General features: G+C 41.8%; 1 protein-coding gene across 3 annotated transcripts in view; it reads right to left on the bottom strand.

Moving 5' to 3' along the window:
• Nucleotides 1–3,216: 3,216 nt before the first annotated feature.
• FOXN1 (forkhead box N1) overlaps nucleotides 3,217–22,268 on the bottom strand; it is a 97,230-nt gene continuing 78,178 nt past the window's right edge. For all 3 annotated transcript variants that reach the window (XM_044283632.1, XM_044283633.1, XM_044283634.1), the window contains 5 exons: nucleotides 22,035–22,162; nucleotides 15,174–15,270; nucleotides 6,140–6,347; nucleotides 4,686–5,180; nucleotides 3,217–3,708 (listed from right to left, as the gene is read on the bottom strand). In XM_044283632.1, the coding sequence (XP_044139567.1) occupies nucleotides 3,437–3,708; nucleotides 4,686–5,180; nucleotides 6,140–6,347; nucleotides 15,174–15,270; nucleotides 22,035–22,162 (1,200 nt within the window). In that variant the 3' untranslated portion in view covers nucleotides 3,217–3,436. The remainder of the gene's footprint in view (nucleotides 3,709–4,685; nucleotides 5,181–6,139; nucleotides 6,348–15,173; nucleotides 15,271–22,034; nucleotides 22,163–22,268) is intronic.

Here is a 22,268-nt window from a genome sequence, read left to right as displayed (position 1 = left end):
AACTGGGGAGGGAGGGGGGTCTGCCCCCTGCTGCCTGGCAGCCCCTGATCTCTTACAGGGGGATAAAACCTGAGGGGTTAATTGTGCGTATCATAGCCCCCTGTAAGAGATCGGGTGCTGCCAGGCAGCAGGGGGCAGTTATGTACACAGTTTGTAGTATATTCTAACTAGAAGCGTCCCTATCACTATGGGAACGCCTCTGTGTTAGAATATACTGTCGGATATGAGTTTTCACGATGTAACTCAAATCCGATGGTATATTCTAACATAGAGGCGTTCAATGGGGATGGATCTGTTTGCAATTGCACCATATTGTGTCATGACGGATCCGTTTGGCTCCGCACGGCCAGGCGGACACCAAAACGACTTTTTTTTCATGTCCGTGGATCCTCCATAAATCAAGGAAGACCCACGGACGAAAAAACGGTCACGGATCACGGATCTACGGACCCCGTTTTTGCGGACCTTAAAAAAAAAACGGTCGTGTGCATGAGGCCTAACACTAAGGCTCCATTCACATATCCATAATAATGGGTCTGCATCCGTTCCGCAAATTGCGGAACAGGTGTGAACCCATTCATTCTCTATGTGGTCTCCGCATCCGCATTTCCGGAGCGCGCCGCCGATCTTCAGGTCCGCGGCTCCCGAAAAACAAAAAATAGAACATGTTCTATTCTTGTCCGCAATTGCGGACAAGATTAGGCATTTTCTATTATAGTGCCAGCGATGTGCGGTCCACAAAAATGCGGAACGCACATTGCCGGTGTATCCGTGTTTTGCGGATTTTTGTTGCCAGCGGTTTAGACAACAATGGCTGTGTGTTGCGTTATTTTTTAGGGCAATCCAAATTTATACAAGTTATTGACTGACTACTTTACATTGTATTAAAGTGTCAGATCTTCAGTGTTATCCCATAAAAAGATAGAATAAAATATTTTCAAAAATGTGAGCGGTGTACTCACTTTGGTGAGATATTTGTAAGCTATTTATTCAGAGTATTTTAGAACTGGATCCGATGAAGCCATCACAGTACAATACTGATTGCCTAAGTAATGCAAAATAAAAAAAATCCATGACCACATTAACGTCCACTGCAGATAGATGAGTTTATTTCACAAACATACCGTAGAATGTTGTACAAATGCAATTTGGAAATGAGACAGAACTGGGGCATATTAACATTGGCTAGATTGGCACATAAATAGGATTATGTAGCATTTAAAGGAAAGTGTGGTTGAACCAAAGCCAACTTTTTGACAATTTGCCTTGCCACCAGTATTCTGTCCACTAACTCATCAAGTTAAATCCATCTGTGGTCTTTAATACTGCACATAAACTAAGAGAACAATACAAATAATCAGACATGGTCCTTGTCCGAGGACAGCTGGAGCCCACAGGAAGGACAACGCCGAGTGAAATAATGACATAATATTCATGAAATAAAAGTGCAACAAGGAATTCCACCAACAAGCAAGGAGTGCACAGCTGAAAGGGAAGCGCCACCTGCTTTATGAAACTGCATATATTCACACATATTCCTAGACAAGCTGGAAGAAACATTATTTTTTGCACAGAACTGAAATGCTTCCGAGTTCCTGGAAAGTTTTTTGCTTTTATTAGGACTCTGAAATTTCCATTTCCGTCTCTTGCGTGACGTCAGTCGTTTGCTTTTGCGACGTTTTACAGTGAAATGAGTCTTTGTAATAAAGATTTTGCTTGATAAAATATCAGGGGTGTAACATGCAGGTCCCCCTGTGTCCAGAACAGAAAACATCTATATCAGTCATTTTGCGAAACACTAATTTCTGGAGCTGAGTAACTAAAAGCGAATGAAATATTTTTACGCGTGTGGCTTGGTTTCAGATGATTGGAGGACGCCCATTTTCCAGACATCCTAGTGCGACTTTGTGTCTGGCTATAACAAAAATGTTTCACCTTTTTGATATTGATGACCTATCCGGCAGTCCCACTGGAAACATAACAGGGGACGGAACTAAAATCAAAAACCTCCATCCACTGTGTAGTGGCCGTGCTCAGGCTCAGAGGGGTACAGGAGAATCCCCCAGTAAGCAAGGTGGACCCCTAGTCTCCCACCCCTTGCACAAGTGCAAAATAACACAGTAGACCTACTGCACTACATACATATATTTAATGTACAGCACCTCAACCAGCCTATGTGTATAAAGAAACTCCCCAGTTTATTATTATAGACACGATCGGAGCTGAGATGACTTCTAGGTATAGAGGAAAGTTAGCTAGTATCCTCTTTTCCGCAGGACCTACCTTCTCAAAGGTGCTGCAGGGACCCCCGTATTCAATCATCAGGTAGCATCTTGCTGCTGTGTGAGCAGGTAATATTTGAATGTATCCGTACGGTAGGCCCCCAAAATACATTTTACTGGTGGGCCCTAGGCACCCCAGACCGACACTGGCCGTGCTGACAGACTGTAACTCAGCTCCCATTCATTTGACACGTCATGCTACGTCGTACTAGGATGTTACTCTGAAATATTGTATGTGTTATTTAATACCATTTATGGTAGACATGTTTCTTCAGTCTAAAGCCTCATACCATAGTTGCACAAATCTGTAATCTAGCACCCATAAAGGTGTATGGGACTTTAGTGTGCAATCCGACGTGTTCATCAGATGATGTATCATGGAGGTACACATTCCTCCTCAGGGCAGATATCTTTGTAGTACAGTGCATACAGAGACACATTGGATGGAGACATATGGAGGGCCTTCGTAGTGAGGGTCAAAGAGACTCTATGTGTCTCCTTACTGGCTCCACCGTTTGCCTGGCACCTTACGGTGCACACTGGCATACTGTGTTGTTCTTTTTTTTTTTCCGGCCTCATTCACACAACCTGTGCCTCAGTAGAAATGACCATTCGTGTCCACAATATGGACAAAAATAGGACATACGGATGCGGACAGCACATGGATGACATCAAATGCAAGATCAGATGCAGATGCTAAATACGGTTGTGTGCATGAGGCCTTTCAGTGTATTAGATTGTCCTCTATGGAGGACGGATGACATGGATGATGCGTCCAATTGTATGTCATTTATATATTTCAATACTGGTGAATAGCTTTAGCTTCTTACCTTTTTCTCTAAAGAAAAAGTTGTGCTATGATCAAATAACAGCATATTAAATACTTAAAATGTAAAATTTAACAAATAACATACGTTATATACATAAGTTTTTTTACTTGACCTATTTACTAAGCCCATACTTATGTGTTACTTGTGCAATTTAACATATATTATAGTCCTTGCTCTGAGTAGGACAACGATACCCTAAAACGCATACTGTCCATCTTCTCTATAATAGAAGACTGAATTGATGTGGCTTTTGTCATCAATCATTTTGCAAATGAAATATATAAATATCTTTGGTCATATATTCAGTATAGTCTGTGGAGACAGTTACTTTAAACAATGGCAACAGTGCTTAGATCCGGAGCCATTGATGTATGACGGCACCACAGAGTCCATCTCCATGTATGAGGAGTAAACGGTAGTAAGTTGGATGTCCCCCAGTCCCATATGCGAGTTACTACTACGGGGGCTGATTCCGTTGCTGCTGCAGTTCCCGTTGTGCATGAAGTAATGTGGTGGAGGTGGAGTTGGGGAGGAAGACATCAGGTTAATGGGATCCAGTGCTAGACTGTCATCTTTAAGTTCCTCCCATAGGTTTCCTGTGAATTAAAAACAGAAAACGGTTATACACATAAAAAACTAGGTCTTACTTCAGTATTCAAGAAAATTCTTCCTGCTTAGCAGTAATCGCTAGAAATAAACTCGTGGCACCTTTAGCGTTCCCCAAGACGACTGATCTGGTGAGTAAAATGCGCCCACTAATGTATGTTTCTGGAGTGTCTTCCAAGGCACCAAACTGTTATCTTTCAGTTAACCCTGTCCTCTATATCGCAACTTTACAGGGGTTAGAAGAGTTATCTGATGACCTAAATTCTCCCCCCCTAATGCCCGAGCCCCTTGTATAGATTATACTTACCTGATCCCGGGCATTCGCGTTACTCCGTTACTCCGGATCCCTGTCCGGCCACAGGTGAATCTCCCTGTCGCTCGTATCAAAACATCCGAAGATGGGGGGGGGGGGGGTTAATGTAGCCACTAGCAGACGCTGACAAGCCCCCTTAAGGCTAGCCATTGTCACGGCCTGCTATTGGCTGCACTCCCTGATGCAGGATGTTTTGATCCAAGCGATGGGGAGAAGCAACGTTTTTTTAAAAGTAATAAGTAACTGGCTAAGTGCTTTGCCTCTAATATAGAAGGTTGTGAGTTTGAATCCCGGCAGAAACTTTTCTGAAATATAGGCTGTTTAGGTTGAGGTTCTCTTGATAGGTAATTTTAGCAAATATTTGTGAAATTGTGATTTTATACTGCTCTTTCCATTTTTGAAAAGTCGTCAGGCTTGTCTATGTTAATCAGGTACACTCTAGATGTATCAAGTGTTAGGAAGATGCATGTTTGCTGCTGAATAGGGGTTAATAAATGTCACCCTGTAATTTAAAAGATTTTTTTCAATAATTGTGCATTCTTACTCCAGTGTGCCAGTGGCGTTAAAAAATAGAGGAACGTCCCTTGACAAAATTCCCTTGATAGTCTTCCCACTGTGGCCCTCAATGAGTAAGAGCATTGATTTACAGCTTACCTTGAAGTTCAAAGTCTGTAAGAGAGGGATTGAGAGCATCAATGTCATTGCTCAGCTCGCCCTCCATCAGTTGGTCTTGCATGGTTCTGGTAGGCGAGTGCTCCGTTAACAGCTTCATGTTGTGAAGCGGAGGGGTGTGAGCAGGTATTGGAGAGTCCTGGGGATTAATGGATTGGGTAGTCATTTCACTTTGGTTCTCTGGTGGAGAAAAATGATTCTGTGGTATTGGATGAGGCTGTTGTATCATTGCGGGGGAGATCTGGGGATATCCATGAGGGAGTGAAGTATAGCTCGGTGGAGGCTTCTTGCCAGGCATAGAATCAGAAACCTCACGCATTGTCTGTAGTGATGCAGACATGGTGGAGGAAATGTTCTGCTCACTCTGAATGGTCATGTGCATTGTGGATGGTGTGTTCATGATGCCAGATGGGTTACAAGCCAGGAGTGAGGATCTCAGTTTCTCTGTTCTCTCTCCTATCAGCTTGTCAAGATCCTCTGTGGGACAAATGTAAAGAAACATATGGTGAAATATAACATGACTGCGTGCACCATTCCTGAACATCCAGTTTCCTCAGGCCTCTCTCATTTTATAGTGTCATCACTTGTTTTTGTTACAGTACTTTGACTAATGCTCATGATTTTTCATCCATGGAAGACAGCTAAATAGGGCATGCACACGTTGAGAGCATCAGTCAATGTAGTCATAGCAATCTCTGTTACTCATAGGCACAGCCCTACTTAGTCTAAAAAAAATCTTATCTCTCATGCACATCTAAATATTGGTCAGCCAATTTTTATATTTATATTACTCTTTACTCTTCAAAACCCACTTTAAAGGGGTTGTCCCACAAATAATATTCTACAGTTTTCAAACCAGCACTTGGATCGGAATAGTTTTGCAATTGCATGAAATTAAAAAATGATTATAGCTACTTAGTTAGTCAATGAAATCTATCTGTATAGCGCCACCTGCTGTTTGCCCCCTTTTAAATTTATTTGTCCTTCTCACTGAGATGGAAGCACATGCTCTATTCAATCATGAGGTACATGGCTGTTTCTAGCTTTGTTAGAAAGAGGTTGTCATGTAGAAGACTATGTATGATTTAGATTTTTTCATTAATCATGGGATAACCCCTTTAAGTATTCATTGGGATTAGGCCCATCGGCATTTTATGAGTAATATATGTAGATTTAGGCATATGCAAGCACACACCTGCTGTTGAACATTCAGATACTAATAGTGAACTAATGAAATTCACCACATACATTTGAAGTCGCCCACTAAACCCCCACTAAAGAAAACCCTTCCAAATGCAAACATGTTTAAAAGACATTTGGCAGCAAGTGAGATTTCACAAAGACAGTCACAACTCAAAGGTGTCTACTGTTCTCCGAATGTTCAGAAGACCTTGGAAGAGTAGCATTTTCTCCCCAATCACCGTGGGTTACCTTACCTGGCTTTGCCATGCTTTTCCTCACTGTTACTGGATCTTTCCGTTTCCACTTCTGCAGCTCTTCTTGCATCTTATCAATCTTGGCCGGGTTCAGGGCCCACAAACAGCCTTTACGGGATGAACTTCCAGATTTGTTCTCCACTTTCTCAAAACACTTGTTTAGGGACAGGTTGTGACGCACTGAATTCTTCCACCCATCTGGAGCAGTCTAAAAATACAATCATTTCTTGTAATCTGTCAGTTGATTTTGCAACTCTTCCAAAAAAGAAAACATCATATATAAAGTCACTATTCTAAAATTATATTAAATTATTATAATATTCCAAGATAGTATTCATATACTGTATGCATGGTAGAATCCATGGTATTTCCTAAAGGCTGAGGCTTTCATCATAGTCATAGCAAATATTTTTATGATTGAGTTTATAATAAGGTCATTCAAAAAGGATAGGCCATAATTAGCTGGTTGGCATGGTTCTGGCACCCTGCACCCATGCCATTAGCTGTTTGTCTACCGCTGGAAGGAGAGAGCTACATCAAATTTGCAGAGGACTGAGCTTGTCCCCACCCATCAGCTAGTGAATTGCCTATCCGGAGGATAGTTCATCACTTAATAAAAGGTAGGCAACCCCTTTAAAACCAAACTTTATTGCATAGCATAATTAAAATTACATATAAACACACCAAGAACAAAAATGAGTCACACAATATAAGATTGGACCCAGGCACTCCCATACAAGTGTTAGGTGCCAAATGTGCAAATAGTTGGTAGCAATCATACAAACAGGGGCGTAACTAGCTAGGAAAGGCTGGGCCCATAGCAAACTTTTAAGTAGCATATTCCCCCCCCCCCCCCCCCCCCCCACTCCACGCATTAAAATTACACACCAAAATGCACATTACTGTGTGCATGAGCCCTAAATCTGTTAATGAACTTTTAAATTAGTAGTAGTGGCAGTGTCTGACCCTATAGTTCTATATAACTGTATAAAACTGTTGCACATTTGCCACATACCATTCGTATGAGAGTCTCTGGGTCCAATCTTATACTGCGTGACTCATTTTTTTATTCATGGTCTGACTATTTTTAATTATAATTTGCAGAAAAGTTTATTTTAACTTTAGCAATACTCTTTGGCCTTTGTATGTTTTTGTGTAGGCCGTTGCTACCAGTGGCATAACTAGAAATGACTGGGCCCTGCAGCAAATTTTTGAATGCTCCCTCCAAGCAACTTCTCCTTGCAACCCCCACTTCTATGACCAATCAAAATCGCTCTCTCAGACCAGGTCCGGTAGCCACTAATGCCGTTTCCAACAGTGTCTCTGTATATAATGTCATTGTATAATACTGTTGAGGGGACCCTGACAATAAAATCTCTTAGAGCCTCCTCCTGGGTGGGCCCCTTCTGAATTTGGGTAACAAAGCAGCCACTTCCCCTATAGCAACAACCCTGCTTGCTACCAGCAGCTGACATGCAGAAAGCAGGGTTTACAATACTGAAATGCAGTACCCATTCATTTTAGTTAAATTCAATGCATGAAGTAAGAAGAAAGAAGCTTGAGAAGGTGAGAATTTGGAGAAAAAGTAAGGGAGATAGCTGTCAATCATTGGCAGGTGGGTGGACGGCTTCCAAGGCTGCAGGTCTTACATGGTAAATTTCCTAAAATCTACTTTAACTATACACATAAAAGAAGCAGCAGTGGAATCAGAGAGGGCAGCATAAAGGTAGTAACAAATGCCCTTTAAATAACACCCAGGAATGCCAGATTAGACATTTTGGGGGAGATTTATTAGAATCCACCTTTCATTTTCCAAAGACATTTTGATAAATCTGACAGCTCCTCCTTAGGATGCAGGTAAGACATCTCCTGGAGATGCTCCATCATGAAGGAATATGGGTAGCAAGAAAATAGTATGGAATAACTCAATGAACCACTGGTAGGCAACAGTGTAGTAGGCCATTCTTTGGGGACAGATCAGACTGAAAGCAGGACTACCTGGAGAATCGTATCTATTTTTTTTCCTACTGATTAGTTGATATGTAGAAAAAAACTTTAATTCGGTAAGTGCAGGTGTTTTACAAGGTGGTTTCCAAGTGCATTGACAGTCCTGTCAGAAACAACAAAATATCCCTTTATTTAATCTACATAGGACCGTAATTCTTAAAGGGGGGTTCACAGCTCTAGTTTTTTTATATAGAATAAAAAGTCCCTTGCATCCCTACGTAGAGCCACTGAGTTGAATGATAATATTCTCTTTGCTTGCAGCGGCCAGTAGAGGGAGCTCACTACATATGAATTTATATAGCTCCCACTGAACTCCATAATAAATCAGTATGCACTGCCATCTAGTGGCAACAGAAATACTGGTCCATGAGGTGATTCCGAATTGACATTGGGGTTATTTTGAAAGTATGCAGGATTATCATGATATTTCTGGATTACTAGGTTCTGGATTAGAGTTAGTCCCTGGAGACACTTGAAGTCAATAGTGGCAAACCGATAGCACGGGTGCCAGAGGCGGCACTCAGAGCCCTTTCTGTGGGTACCCGCACCCTGGAAAGTCTATGGTGTACCAATATGCCTTAGACTTTTCCTGCTATTCACCAGCGCAGGGCGCACTATGAACAGCACAGGCAGCGCATTGACTGTAGGCAGACTATTATAGCTAAATAATAAAGTACATGGAAGATATACTATAATGGACTGTAGTATTCAGGGTAAATTGCTTTGTTGCCACTTTGCAATAAATAAGTGGGTTTTGGGTTGCAGTTTGGGCACTCAGTCTGTAAAAGGTCCACCATCACTGCTTTAGGTCAATACCGAAAAGATATTGCAGACTTTTTCAGATTCATGGTAGGCTCCTTGCAACAATTCTTGTGATATGCAATTTAACCTTGACACATGAGTCAACGGACATAACTCAGTGAAGTTACTAATATCCAGCTTTTATTTGAAAAAGAAAGTCATTGATATATTAAGCCCTTCCCGCATTTGAAAATGGACATAGAGTTATGACCAGTAGGCCGAGGAGTGGTTGCTGTCTGTAATACTGTATTTAGCTGACTTTATAATGGACAGGAACGGTGTTACCTCTGATCCCAGCTGTTTAACCCCTTACTTCCATTTTCAATTGCAACCTTGGCACCCAGGTGGTTACACACAGAGAGGGGGCTTCCTCAATCACCCCATCAGAACCTTGTGATCATGAGGTGCAGATGTGTTGCCAGGGGGTCAGAGGCATAGCTATGGCTCTTGGAATGCAGGACATAAAAATATTTTTTTTCCATGGAATTTGCTATTATCGTGCAAAACTATACATATTTGACATGTACATAAACATGTTTGATATTGGCATAAATGTACTGATCCATAGAATAAAGATAAACTGTCTAAAATCCTGGTGTGCCTAATGTCAACATTGCTCAGTCCTCAAGGGGGTCCAATACCCAGCACCCCCAGTGATCAGCTGTTTCCAGTAGCCACTATTGCTGGAAATAGTGGATAGAGCTGAACTGCAGTAACCCAGTGTGGCCACTACATTGTGGATGGAGCTATGCTTCTGGTTTCAGATGCTGAAAAAAGCTGATCGTGGAGGTGCTGGGTTTCCTAAAGTCATCAATATCTAGAGCCCATGTAACCCTTTAAAGAGGGCTTACCATAACCACATACCAAGGGTGACAATGGGACCGCAGCCTCATTCTAACAGAGGAAAACAGGATCCCTGTTCTCATGAATGGTGGAGGTCCCAGCTGTCAGATCCCCAAAAATCAGGCAGTTATTACCGAACCTGTGGATGAGTTTAAGGCTTTGATAATGGGAAACCCCCTTAAAGGGATTCTGTCACCTCCCCTCAGCCAAAAAACGATTTAAAAGCAGCCATGCAGCACAGCTTACCTGGATTAAGCTGTGCTCTTTTATCTTGAAATCCGTCCAGCAGTTACTGCAAAAAACGACTTTGATCGATATGTAAATGTGTCCTGAAGGTGCCCTGAGGGGCGTTTTTTTCTTCTTAGTGAGCCCAGTACCGCCCCTCTTTCAGTGCCCAGCCCGCCTTCCTTGTACTTTCTAACCGCCGCCCCCAGCCTGCCACAGCCTCCCCTCCCTCTCCTCCCCCTCCCTGACGGCCGAACGAACTCTCGCACAGGCGCAGTACCCACTGAGGGCTGCGCCTGTGCGATCATCAGGAGACTGAGGGCGGCAGCTTCATCTTCGTCACTGGGCATGCGCCGAGCCCAGTGACGTCCGATGTTAGCTCTTTCCCTCAGTCAGCCTGGTAGGAAGCGCAGAGGATTGCCGATCGGCTGCTGCACCCTGCGCTTTCTCCAGTCTGCCTGCCACAGTGAAGACGGCCAGCGATTTCTTTCCCCACCCTCCCTTCAGGAAAGAAATAAGTATTTGTTGGGGCGAATTAGGTATTATTATATTAAGTAAAGGCAGGCAGACTGGAGAAAGCGCAGGGTGCAGCAGCCGATCGGCAATCCTCTGCGCTTCCTACCAGGCTGACTGAGGGAAAGAGCTAACATCGGACGTCACTGGGCTCGGCGCATGCCCAGTGACGAAGATGAAGCTGCCGCCCTCAGTCTCCTGATGATCGCACAGGCGCAGCCCTCAGTGGGTACTGCGCCTGTGCGAGACTTCGTTTGGCGTGAGGGAGGGGGAGGAGAGGCAGGAGAGGCTGTGGCAGGCTGGGGGGCGGCGGTTAGAAAGTACAAGGAAGGCGGGCTGGGCACTGAAAGAGGGGCGGTACTGGGCTCACTAAGAAGAAAAAAACGCCCCTCTGGGCACCTTCAGGACACATTTACATATCGATCAAAGTCGTTTTTTGCAGTAACTGCTGGACGGATTTCAAGATAAAAGAGCACAGCTTAATCCAGGTAAGCTGTGCTGCATGGCTGCTTTTAAATCGTTTTTTGGCTGAGGGGAGGTGACAGAATCCCTTTAAGTAAAAGAACGTGGAAAGAAACCATTTGTATTCTCAAAGCACAATAGTTTAGGAGATGCTCATGTTGGCCCAAGTGATATCACAGTACAGGTTACTAAATACAATTACTTGTGACTGCAGTGCCCCCTATGTATCATAGACAGGCACAGTAGGACTCTATCAAACAACTACTCAGCTTCTTGGCCTTCTGTGACTATGACATTTAGGCATTTACCTGAATTTCTGGTATTGAGTGTATTTTAGACTTAAAGGCCAAAATATATACCATAGTTTATGACGTACTTCTTGACTTTTAATTTGTTTTATGATCATTTTAGAACATGTATTTTGCTGCAAAAAAAATCATGAAAAACGGTACCAAAATAATTTAGATCTCGGATTTCACCTAAAATAATGATGTCACTGTCTTAAAGGATTCTACGATACCCATGAGTAAAGTATAGAAAATGACTACTAATTTCTTGTTGGAAGACAATGCTATGGCTCTTAGGAATAAAACTATAATACCCCATAAATAGAGCCCAGACAGGATCCACTTTCCACTTACCCAGCCCATAAATAGAGTTGTGTCAGTCAGACAAATGTCAAATGCCATGCATCACTTTTATAGTTGTGTCTGTGTCTCCATTCATAATAACAGACATATTCAGCCTTCTATCAAGTGGTTTCCACCCCAGATAATTGCATGGAATTTTCATTCCCATTAATGGATTGTAAATACTTGGAGGAGATTTTCAGCAATTAATCGCAGTCATAAAATATTAAGACCACCCCTACCATAGTTGTAATGGTTTGTAGGAAAGAATAGGAGTGTTGCTCACATTTGTCCCGGGAACCATGCTGTGGATTCATGATTATCATGGACCCTGGAACACTGCAATCCCCATCATGTCATCTACATTAATTACTATGCAATGAATAGGACATTTCAAATGATGTATTACCAGGTGCGGATTGGTCATAGACCCTATAGGGAAATTTCCTGGTGGGCCGATGCCCAGGGGGCCACTCAAGCCCTCTTGATGGCCACAGACCAGGTACATAATGATCTGATGCTCAATGGCCACAGGTGCTCTCCTGAACGCAACTGTGATACAGTTGAATACTGGGGTTGGGTACCCTGCAGTATTTGGTTCTGCTGGGCTGGTATTCTGTGCTGCATTACGGTATTGCAGGCCCCACCTACTTCTGTTGTCTCTGCCTATTTGTTTTGTCTTGTCTTCTGTCCATTTGGACCCACCTACAACATGGGGCCACTTTTAGATTTTTTTCCAGGGCCACTTTAAGTTCCCAATCTGCCTCTGCATATTACTGAAATAGACATGCAATAAAAAATATAGTTTATTTTTTAATGTATATATAGGTTTTCTTCTTTGCTAGTGCCCCCTGCTGTTTATCTTTCTAGTTTACCTTCTCCTGCATTCAGAGGTAGACTAACATGGTCAATAGCTCAGTGATCTTGTACAGAGGCAGGTGAAGCTGCCCAGAAATCTTTCATTAATTCATCCATCCCTACTTCTAAATTCATAAAAAAATATACAACTCTGTAAATAGTGGAGCCAAAAACTCTGGGAACATTACATACAGTATCATCTGTATGTCGGGTGCTAGATGAACATACTATTTTGTATGTGCCGTAATGGGGAAGGAAGGGCTTAAAGGGAACCTGTCACCTGGATTTTGTGTATAGAGCTGAGGACATGGGTTACTAGATGGCCGCTAGCACATCTGCAATACCCAGTCCCCATAGCTCTGTGTGCTTTTATTGTGTAAAAAACCCGATTTGATCCATATGCAAATTAACCTGAGATGTGTCCTGTACGTGAGATGAGTCCAGCATGAAGGAGCCCAGCACCGCCCCACATCCTCAGAATATCCTCCTTGCTTCCCGACGTCAGAAAGCCAGAACGCCGTCATCTCGTGATGCTCGAGCTAGCTCGCACATTGCGAGATTACGGCTCTCTGGCTTTCTGACGTCGGGGAGCAAGGAGGATATTCTGACTATGTGGGGCGGTGCTGGGCTCCTTCACGCTGGACTCATCTCACGTACAGGACTCATCTCAGGTTAATTTGCATATGGAACAGGTTCCCTTTAACAAGAGCTCACTGCAAGGTATCCTTAGCGATGCGGGCTGTTTATTGTCTCATGTGAGCTGCTGCCCACCCACATAAAGGGAGGTCCTCCAGTTAGGTAGATGAGTGAGTTAAAAAAAAAAAAGAGTATGAATGATGTAGGATAACCCCTTTAACTGGGTTGTCTTGCTTAGAAAAGCCCCTTTCAAATATCCCTCTAGGGAACTTTGAGTATAGAATGGGGGCTCCTTGTTGCTGGATCATTATGTATTAGCCAGAAAAAAAAAAAGGCAAAAGAGAATTTAAAAAGTTTAGGGCACCAGCAAAGTCTTTTTACCGATTTATGGAATCAACTCCAGCTTTTAGTTGTCATAGATTTCAACTTCTGGTTCACAGACCTCCTGCTTCTTGATAAATTTGGCGCTTCGTACACCAGTGTATTTTTTTATTGAATGGCGTATGAAACACCAGTCCTAATAAATTCCCACCATTCTCTTTATCAGTAGGACCTGTTATGACTGTCCATAACTTAGACAGCCAATAATTTAAATAAGAGAAGTGTAATGCTTCATTCCCCCAGCTGTGGCACTGTAGAAGTATTGCACTCTTCCTATGGGGTTTCCCCTCAGACTACAACTGATTGTTGGTGTTCCCAAAAGCAGGACACCATGCGATCACCTATCATTGGGGGACCCTTGTAAAATACAGGCTGTGTTGCAGAGAAGACAACCTATTCAATTAATTCTAAGATGTTTGGAAAACCAAATGTGTCATCCAACATTCTTAGATTCCGGAGCATCAACTCTACCAAGTTATACATGATATATCCGATGCTCCAGCACTGCAGCTTAAAGGGGCTTTCTGATCTTAGACAGTTGTGGAATATCCACAAGATGTACCTACTGTATCTCCAGAACAGGGCTTCCTTGACCCCTGTCAGGCTGGGCAGGGTTGCCAACTGTCTAGAAATTACTGGACAGTCCGTAAAAATAGGCAACTTTTTTCCTGTGTCCGTGAAAAACAAATAGACGTGCCCGTGATTTTTTTGAGGTTGGTGGTATTTTACTAGATTTTTTTATGATAATAATCATTTTGTAGCTCACAGCTTTTATCTGTAAAAAATGTTGGCTGTCCATGATTTTGGGATAAGTTGTCTAAATATAAAGAAAGATTCTGGTTGGCAACCCTAACCCTGGGTTCACACCTGAGCGTTTCTGAGATGCGCGTTTTACGCACGTATTTGTCGCGCGTTTTTTGCAATAGTAAACGCGCGTTTGACGCGCGTTTGTGTGATTGACTGCAGTGTTGTCCAATGAGTCTATGGCCAAAACACGCGACAAGCGCCCCAAAAAAAGCTCAAGAACTTGTTTATGCGTCGGGCGTTTTACAGCGCGTTCAAACACGCTGTAAAACGCTCAAGTGTGAACCAGGGCCATAGGGAAGCATTGGTTTTCACGTGTTGAGCGTTTTACAGCGCGTTTGAACGCTCAGGTGTGAACTTAGGGTAATGCTGGGGACATGGCCTCTGTCAGTGAAGAGGTGGCTGCACATGCGGTATGGCACAGCATTTCAGCCAGTCCGCTGTTGCCGAGACTTTTAGTACTACATCAACTAGAGACCAGCAGGTTGTCATTCTTTACATTTTGCCAAAAGTGCTAGTGAAGGAACTGTGTCTGATTTTTGCTGTGGCGTACAGAAAGGCAGATGTGTCATTCCATACATTTTTTACTTGTTTTGGATTATTAATTTCTGCTTTGGGGCAACAAAAGTGTTTATTACACATTCCTGACTGGTAACGGTTAATGAACAGAACTATGAAGATCGACTGTCAAGTCCTCTTGATGATTGTCATAAACGTCTTCTGCACACAGGCATGGTTCCTTAATTGTTTGTACGTGTCACACTGGTTGTCAGAATAATCTAGATGACTGAGGATTAGGTATGGGTATGGGAGGTTTTGCTGAACAGATTATTGGGTAAGATCGGAACGTGATGTACTAGTCAGGAAGATCTTACCTTGAAATAAGGAAAGTGCTCTGTCATGAAATTGTAGATCTCGCTTACAGGAAGGCTGCCGGTTTTACTGTTCTTAAGAGCCATAAATATCAGGATGCTTTGGGGGAAAAAAATACACGTGAGTGTGTGAGCATCAGTGAATTCAAAACTGTTCTTAAATCAACGGTGTCACCCAACCAATATGAGCCAACAAAAATATACACAAACCACAATTGTTTGTATGCCATACAAAGTTACATGTGTATAATATCCATGAAAGAAGTAACACATATGCCTATGGTAAAATACACTATAAATGAAAACCCAATAAAGAATTACCAGACCGCATAGAGTATAAATACATTTTATTAATAGAATTAATCAATACATGAAAAAAGGTGCAGGGAAAAGGCAGCATCCGCAAGAGGAAGGAACGGTGGTGATATACTCATATCATAACGAAAGTGCAAGTGCAAAATGCAAAATGTACAGCAAAGAACCATAACCCGTATTGTGCTTCCTCCGGGATGGCGCCAGCTCCAACGCGCGTTTCAGCAAACCTTCATCTGGGGGTGGCATCATCACAGAGGGGCACACACTAAATACCCCGGTTGGCCAATCACATCGCTTAGTGGATAATAGAAAATGATGAACAGCAGCGTGCAAGCACAAACATGAAGGCAAAAGTCGCATAAAATGAAGATCTGATAACACAAGATGCATCACGTGAGTAATCACATGATCGCGCATCAAATCACATGATATCCATGGCAGACGCGCGATACTATGATCACACACATGCCAGTGGTATCAAGCACAAGATTGCGCATGCGCAGCCCCAATGCAGAACCATGGAAACCTGCACGCTACCTGTTAGGAATGAATGCAGCATCTAATATTACCATACATAATTATGCATATATATGAAAAATTGTGCATTTTGTCCTGACACATAATTTTTTTATTTTTGATGGGTCCTTCTACCTGCAGCTCCAGGGGACAGCGATGGAGGCGCCTTGTGCGCCCTCTTATGCTAATTTGATCCTGGGGCTGGGGGAGAAGGACCTGTTCCTGTCAGATCGACACCCGTTGATGGACCGCACCATTTTTTGGGCGCGGTACATCAACGATGTGCTTTTGATCTGGCAAGGGGATTTTTTTTCAGTTACAGACATTTTTTGGGTTGTTAAATAATAACAACAAGAACATAAAGCTTACATACAAATATGATAGGGATGCTATTGATTTTTTGGGCTTACAACTCCGAAGGGGGGTCGATGGTTCAATTTTGACCAATTTTTTCAGTAAACCGACTGCGGTCAATTCATATTCACATATTTCTTCATCTCACCCCCCACAGATTATCAAATTGATTCCAGTTGGACAGTTCTTGCGGGCACGTAGGATATGTTCGACTGATGATATGTTTGAGGAACATGCGGAAGAATTGCGGCAACATTTTCAGCGGTCCATTAAGGCGGCATATAGAAGGGCTAAGTTAAGTGCTCGCTTTGACCTTCTTTATTCTCAGAAAGAGAAATCGAAGGATGACAAAGTAAGGTTCATTACGAACTATCATTCCAGATGGCAGGAGAGGAGAGCCTGTTTGAAAAAATTTGGGCCGATCCTATTAACAGATCCGATTGTTGCGTATTATGCCACCTGGGGAAACCGAAGTGGGGATTTGTACCATGTGAAAGGTGTGTGACCTGCAGCAATATGGTGAGGGATACAGACATTTCCGGATACTACTGGCGAGAAGATCTTTCAAATCACTCATCGTTTGACATGTTCCAGCTCAGCGGTGGTGTCTCACGCCACATGTTCATGTGTGAAAGTATATGTGGGCCTTACCACGAAAGAATTGAAAATCCGAGTACGAGAGCATGTTCGCGACATTGCATCGGTCCGAGATGAAAAAGATGAGTCCAAATTAAGACCGATTGGTAGGCATTTAAAATCCCATCACTGCTGTGATTCGACGGGTCTGAAGGTACGGGCCATTGATTGTATACCTGCAAATGTGCGCGGTGGTGATATTTCTAGGAAATTGGCCCAATTGGAATGTAGATGGATTTGGAGATTGAACACTCTGAGCCGAAATGGCTTGAATGAATCTTCTGGCTTTTCATCCTTTCTGTAGGGATTTTCTGGTTCTGCATACTCAGTGTTTTCAATTTTTAATTAGCATTTTACTTTTAGATTTTATGATTCTATTCAGCGTGCATCACTTATGGTGGTTTATTTTGGCCATTTGTATCATGTTCTTGCTTAATAGTCTATATTCATGTTATATATCCTTCACTTCACTAATTTAGCATGTATCTGATGAGATTATATAGCATGAATTGTCAGCAGTAATTGAGGCATCTGTATATCTTGAATTGTGCAATATTTTTTTTTAAAACAATTTGAATCATGTCACTTTTGATGATTTCACTATTTATCATCACTTTTTGTCCCACACATATTATTTCATCAATATAATTGTCTCATTATTTTGAACACTTTATTTGGTATTTTGTATTTTATTCCACATTTTTTCACATAGTTCTTATTTGATTTTTTTAGGTACATGCGATAGATTTTTTTAATTAGTTCATACACATTTATTCATTATGCACCATTTATTCATTTACCTTCACTTATTTCACTTATGCTTGTCTAGGTTGTATATAGTCGCTTAGTTATCATAACTTATTTTTATACACACATAATGCTTTTATATAAATGCACAAATTTTTATATATATGCATAATTATGTATGGTAATATTAAATGCTGCATTCATTCCTAACAGGTAGCGTGTAGGTTTCCATGGCTATGCGTTGGACCCACGCATGCGCAATCTTGTGCTTGATACCACCGGCATGTGTGCGATCGTAGTATCGCACGTCTGCCGTGGATATAATGTGATTTGACGCGCGATCATGTGATTACTCACGTGATGCGTCATGTGTTATCAGCGCTTCATTTTATGCGACTTTTGCCTTCATGTTCGCGCTTGCACGCAGCAGTTCATCATTTTCTATTATCCACTAAGCAATGTGATTGGCCAACAGGGGTATTTAGTGTGTGCCCCTCTGTGATGACGCCACCCCCAGACGAAGGTTCACCGAAACGCCATCCCGGAGGAAGCACAATATGGGTAATGGTTCTTTGTTGTACATTTGAATACTATTGCATTTTGCACTTTTGTTATGATATGAGTATCACCACCCTTGTGTCTTCCTCTTGTGGATGTCACCTTTTCCCTGCACCATTTTTCATATATTGATTAATTCTATTAATAAAGTGTATTTATATTCTATGCGGTCTTGTAATTTTTTATTGGGTTTAAATCAACTGTAGTTTAAAGGGGTTGTCTGCCTTTTTCTTACTGATGATCTATCCTTTGGACAGGTCATCAGCATCTGATAGGTGGAGGTGCAACACCAGGGACTCCCGCTGATCAGTTGTTTGAGAAGTCAGTGATGCTCGCAGTAGCGCCGCAACCTTCCTGCTGCTTCCCGCAGGCCAGTGACGTTGTGACTATAGGTCACGTGGCCTCGGCCCAGCTCAGCCCGATTCACTTCAATGAATGATCGAATACAGCTTGACTTTATTGACAGGTTTCTCCCTATTTGCTTAAAGGGAAGGATTTGTCAGTCAATTTGAACTGGATGGGCAGAAACCAGAGGGGCCTAATGTACAGTAAAATTAAGTTTTTGCTGTAAAGATGGGTCACTTTTCCACACCAGAAAATCTGGCGTTCTATGAGGTTCTCAAGATTTTTTCTGAATTTGTAATTCCTTCCGCTCCCTTCTGTCATCGGTGTAAAGGGACACTCCCTCTCTAGGTGGAAGGTGGAGAAGTGACTCATCTCCAGGCAAGAGCCAAGAACCCATGCAAAATGCTAAAAGAAGACAAAATGTAACTTTTTGTGTATACGCTTCTGTGCAAATGTATCTCTGTAACTCCCTTCCAACGTTTGGAGGTCAGCTAGTTTGACTTTGATGTCTTATGTTCTTCATAGGTCAGGGTGAAAGTCAGAATGAGTTATAGATATACTGTGTATTTGTGTGCTAAATCACACAGCCAAAGAAAGTCTATAGCTAAGCTTATAGCTCTGCGGTCTGTGCAGTTGCAATAATAAGCATTATACTTCTCTGACATGCTATAACCCCAAAGTAAGAACACACAGCAAAATATATTATAAATAATTGGTTTAATAAGACAAACTAAGTAAAGTGCTGAGTGCATATAAATAGACAGTACATTCAGGAATAATGCGTATAATACCGACCAGTGCAGTCCTGACCCTGACATCCCCTGAGGAAGCGATGGCGAACCGTGCGTCGGGGTCAGGACTGCACTGGTCGGTATTATATTTATGCATTATTCCTGAATGTACTGTCTATTTATATTCACTTATCACTTTACTTAGTTTGACTTATATGGATATATTGCCTTGGATTGACTTTTGGAAGGAAATAGTACTATACTGTTTGGGATGTTGTTTATGCCCTTCTGCTTCATCATTTCAGTTGAGTGTAAGGCATCCAAATGATAAGTGGTTCAGCCATTCAGGATTTGCATTTGTTTACAAATGGCATTTGAGGTGTAGTCCTATTTCTTTTTTCCTGTGTATGTTTGCTGCTTAGACTTAATTTTAAAATATTTTTGTACACTACGTGCAGAATTATTAGGCAAATGAGTATTTTGACCACATCATCCTCTTTATGCATGTTGTCTTACTCCAAGCTGTATAGGCTCGAAAGCCTACTACCAATTAAGCATATTAGGTGATGTGCATCTCTGTAATGAGAAGGGGTGTGGTCTAATGACATCAACACCCTATATCAGGTGTGCATAATTATTAGGCAACTTCCTTTCCTTTGGCAAAATGGGTCAAAAGAAGGACTTGACAGGCTCAGAAAAGTCAAAAATAGTGAGATATCTTGCAGAGGGATGCAGCACTCTTAAAATTGCAAAGCTTCTGAAGCGTGATCATCGAACAATCAAGTGTTTCATTCAAAATAGTCAACAGGGTCGCAAGAAGCGTGTGGAAAAACCAAGGCGCAAAATAACTGCCCATGAACTGAGAAAAGTCAAGCGTGCAGCTGCCAAGATGCCACTTGCCACCAGTATGGCCATACTTCAGAGCTGCAACATCACTGGAGTGCCCAAAAGCACAAGGTGTGCAATACTCAGAGACATGGCCAAGGTAAGAAAGGCTGAAAGACGACCACCACTGAACAAGACACACAAGCTGAAACGTCAAGACTGGGCCAAAAAATATCTCAAGACTGATTTTTCTAAGGTTTTATGGACTGATGAAATGAGAGTGAGTCTTGATGGGCCAGATGGCTGGATTGGTAAAGGGCAGAGAGCTCCAGTCCGACTCAGACACCAGCAAGGTGGAGGTGGAGTACTGGTTTGGGCTGGTATCATCAAAGATGAGCTTGTGGGGCCTTTTTGGGTTGAGGATGGAGTCAAGCTCAACTCCCAGTCCTACTGCCAGTTTCTGGAAGACACCTTCTTCAAGCAGTGGTACAGGAAGAGTCTGCAAGGTAAGAAAAACATGATTTTCATGCAGGACAATGCTCCATCACACGCGTCCAAGTACTCCACAACTTGGCTGGCAAAAAAGGGTATAAAAGAAGAAAATCTAATGACATGGCCTCCTTGTTCACCTGATCTGAACCCCATTGAGAACCTGTGGTCCATCATCAAATGTGAGATTTACAAGGAGGGAAAACAGTACACCACTCTGAACAGTGTCTGGGAGGCTGTGGTTGCTGCTGCACGCAATGTTGATGGTGAACAGATCAAAACACTGACAGAATCCATGGATGGCAGGCTTTTGAGTGTCCTTGCAAAGAAAGGTGGCTATATTGGTCACTGATTTGTTTTTGTTTTGTTTTTGAATGTCAGAAATGTATGTTTGTGAATGTTGAGATGTTATATTGGTTTCACTGGTAAAAATAAATAATTGAAATGGGTATATATTTGTTTTTTGTTAAGTTGCCTAATAATTATGTACAGTAATAGTCACCTGCACACACAGATATCCCCCTAAAATAGCTAAAACTAAAAACAAACTAAAAACTACTTCCAAAAATATTCAGCTTTGATATTAATGAGTTTTTTGGGTTCATTGAGAACATGGTTGTTGTTCAATAATAAAATTAATCCTCAAAAATACAACTTGCCTAATAATTCTGCACTCCCTGTATATGTGAACAATAAAACAATTATTTATAATACAGTATATTTTGCTGTGTGTTCTTTCTTTTGGGATATGATCTATGTTTATCGCTCGCAGCAAGCATTTTGTTAGGAGCCAATTAGTTTTTTGGTGTTTTTTTTTCTCTGAAATTTTTCTCTGAAATGCTGTAGGCTCATGTATTATAATGGTAGGTGAGCCTATAGTTCAGTGGTTAGACAGCTAGTTTGTAAGCTGGAGTTTTTGGGTTCAAGACCCAATAGAAACCTTGAAAAGACAATAAAAACCTTGATTTAGCATACAAATACACAGTATATCTATAACTCATTGTGATGTTGACCCTGACCTATGAAGAATGTAACACATCCAAGTCAGAGTCAAATATCAAACTCGGTGTCAGGGTGAATATTTTGCCTCAAACTGACATTATTCTGATACTTGACTATGATATCTGACCGTGTCCTAAAATGAACACTGTAGCACAGTTTATATGTAGTCTGTAACCTTAGAGATACATAGGTCTACATAGGAGCTGTAGATCCCCCCCCCCCAAAAAAAAATTTTATTCTTTTTTAACCAATATTTTTTTGTAGTAGCATTACAAGAGTTGGTTGCAAAAGTGTACATTTCTATATAGTGTATTCATATACACAATTCTATATTGGCATTTTCTACCTGTAGGAATAGATAGGTTTGGGGTACAGGGGTTGCTGTGATTCCATGCCAGCTTGCGGTGCAATCCTTTGGTAAGGGTAATGTGATGTAGAAATGTATGTAACAGGATAGCTTCCTCCTGTGGAATACTAAAGGAAAGACAATATATGGTTAGTGCAGGTGCTCATAAAAAATATTCAGAGGCTTAAAAGTGATATTCCAAGAGTGTATATCATCTTATCAATATCTTAGTGA

The sequence above is a fragment of the Bufo gargarizans genome, chromosome 3 (assembly GCF_014858855.1).
Source record: "Bufo gargarizans isolate SCDJY-AF-19 chromosome 3, ASM1485885v1, whole genome shotgun sequence".
In the NCBI taxonomy this organism is placed as follows: domain Eukaryota; kingdom Metazoa; phylum Chordata; class Amphibia; order Anura; family Bufonidae; genus Bufo; species Bufo gargarizans.
The sequence above is the reverse complement of the archived record's forward strand: the minus strand, read 5'-3'. Positions and strand labels throughout refer to the sequence as shown.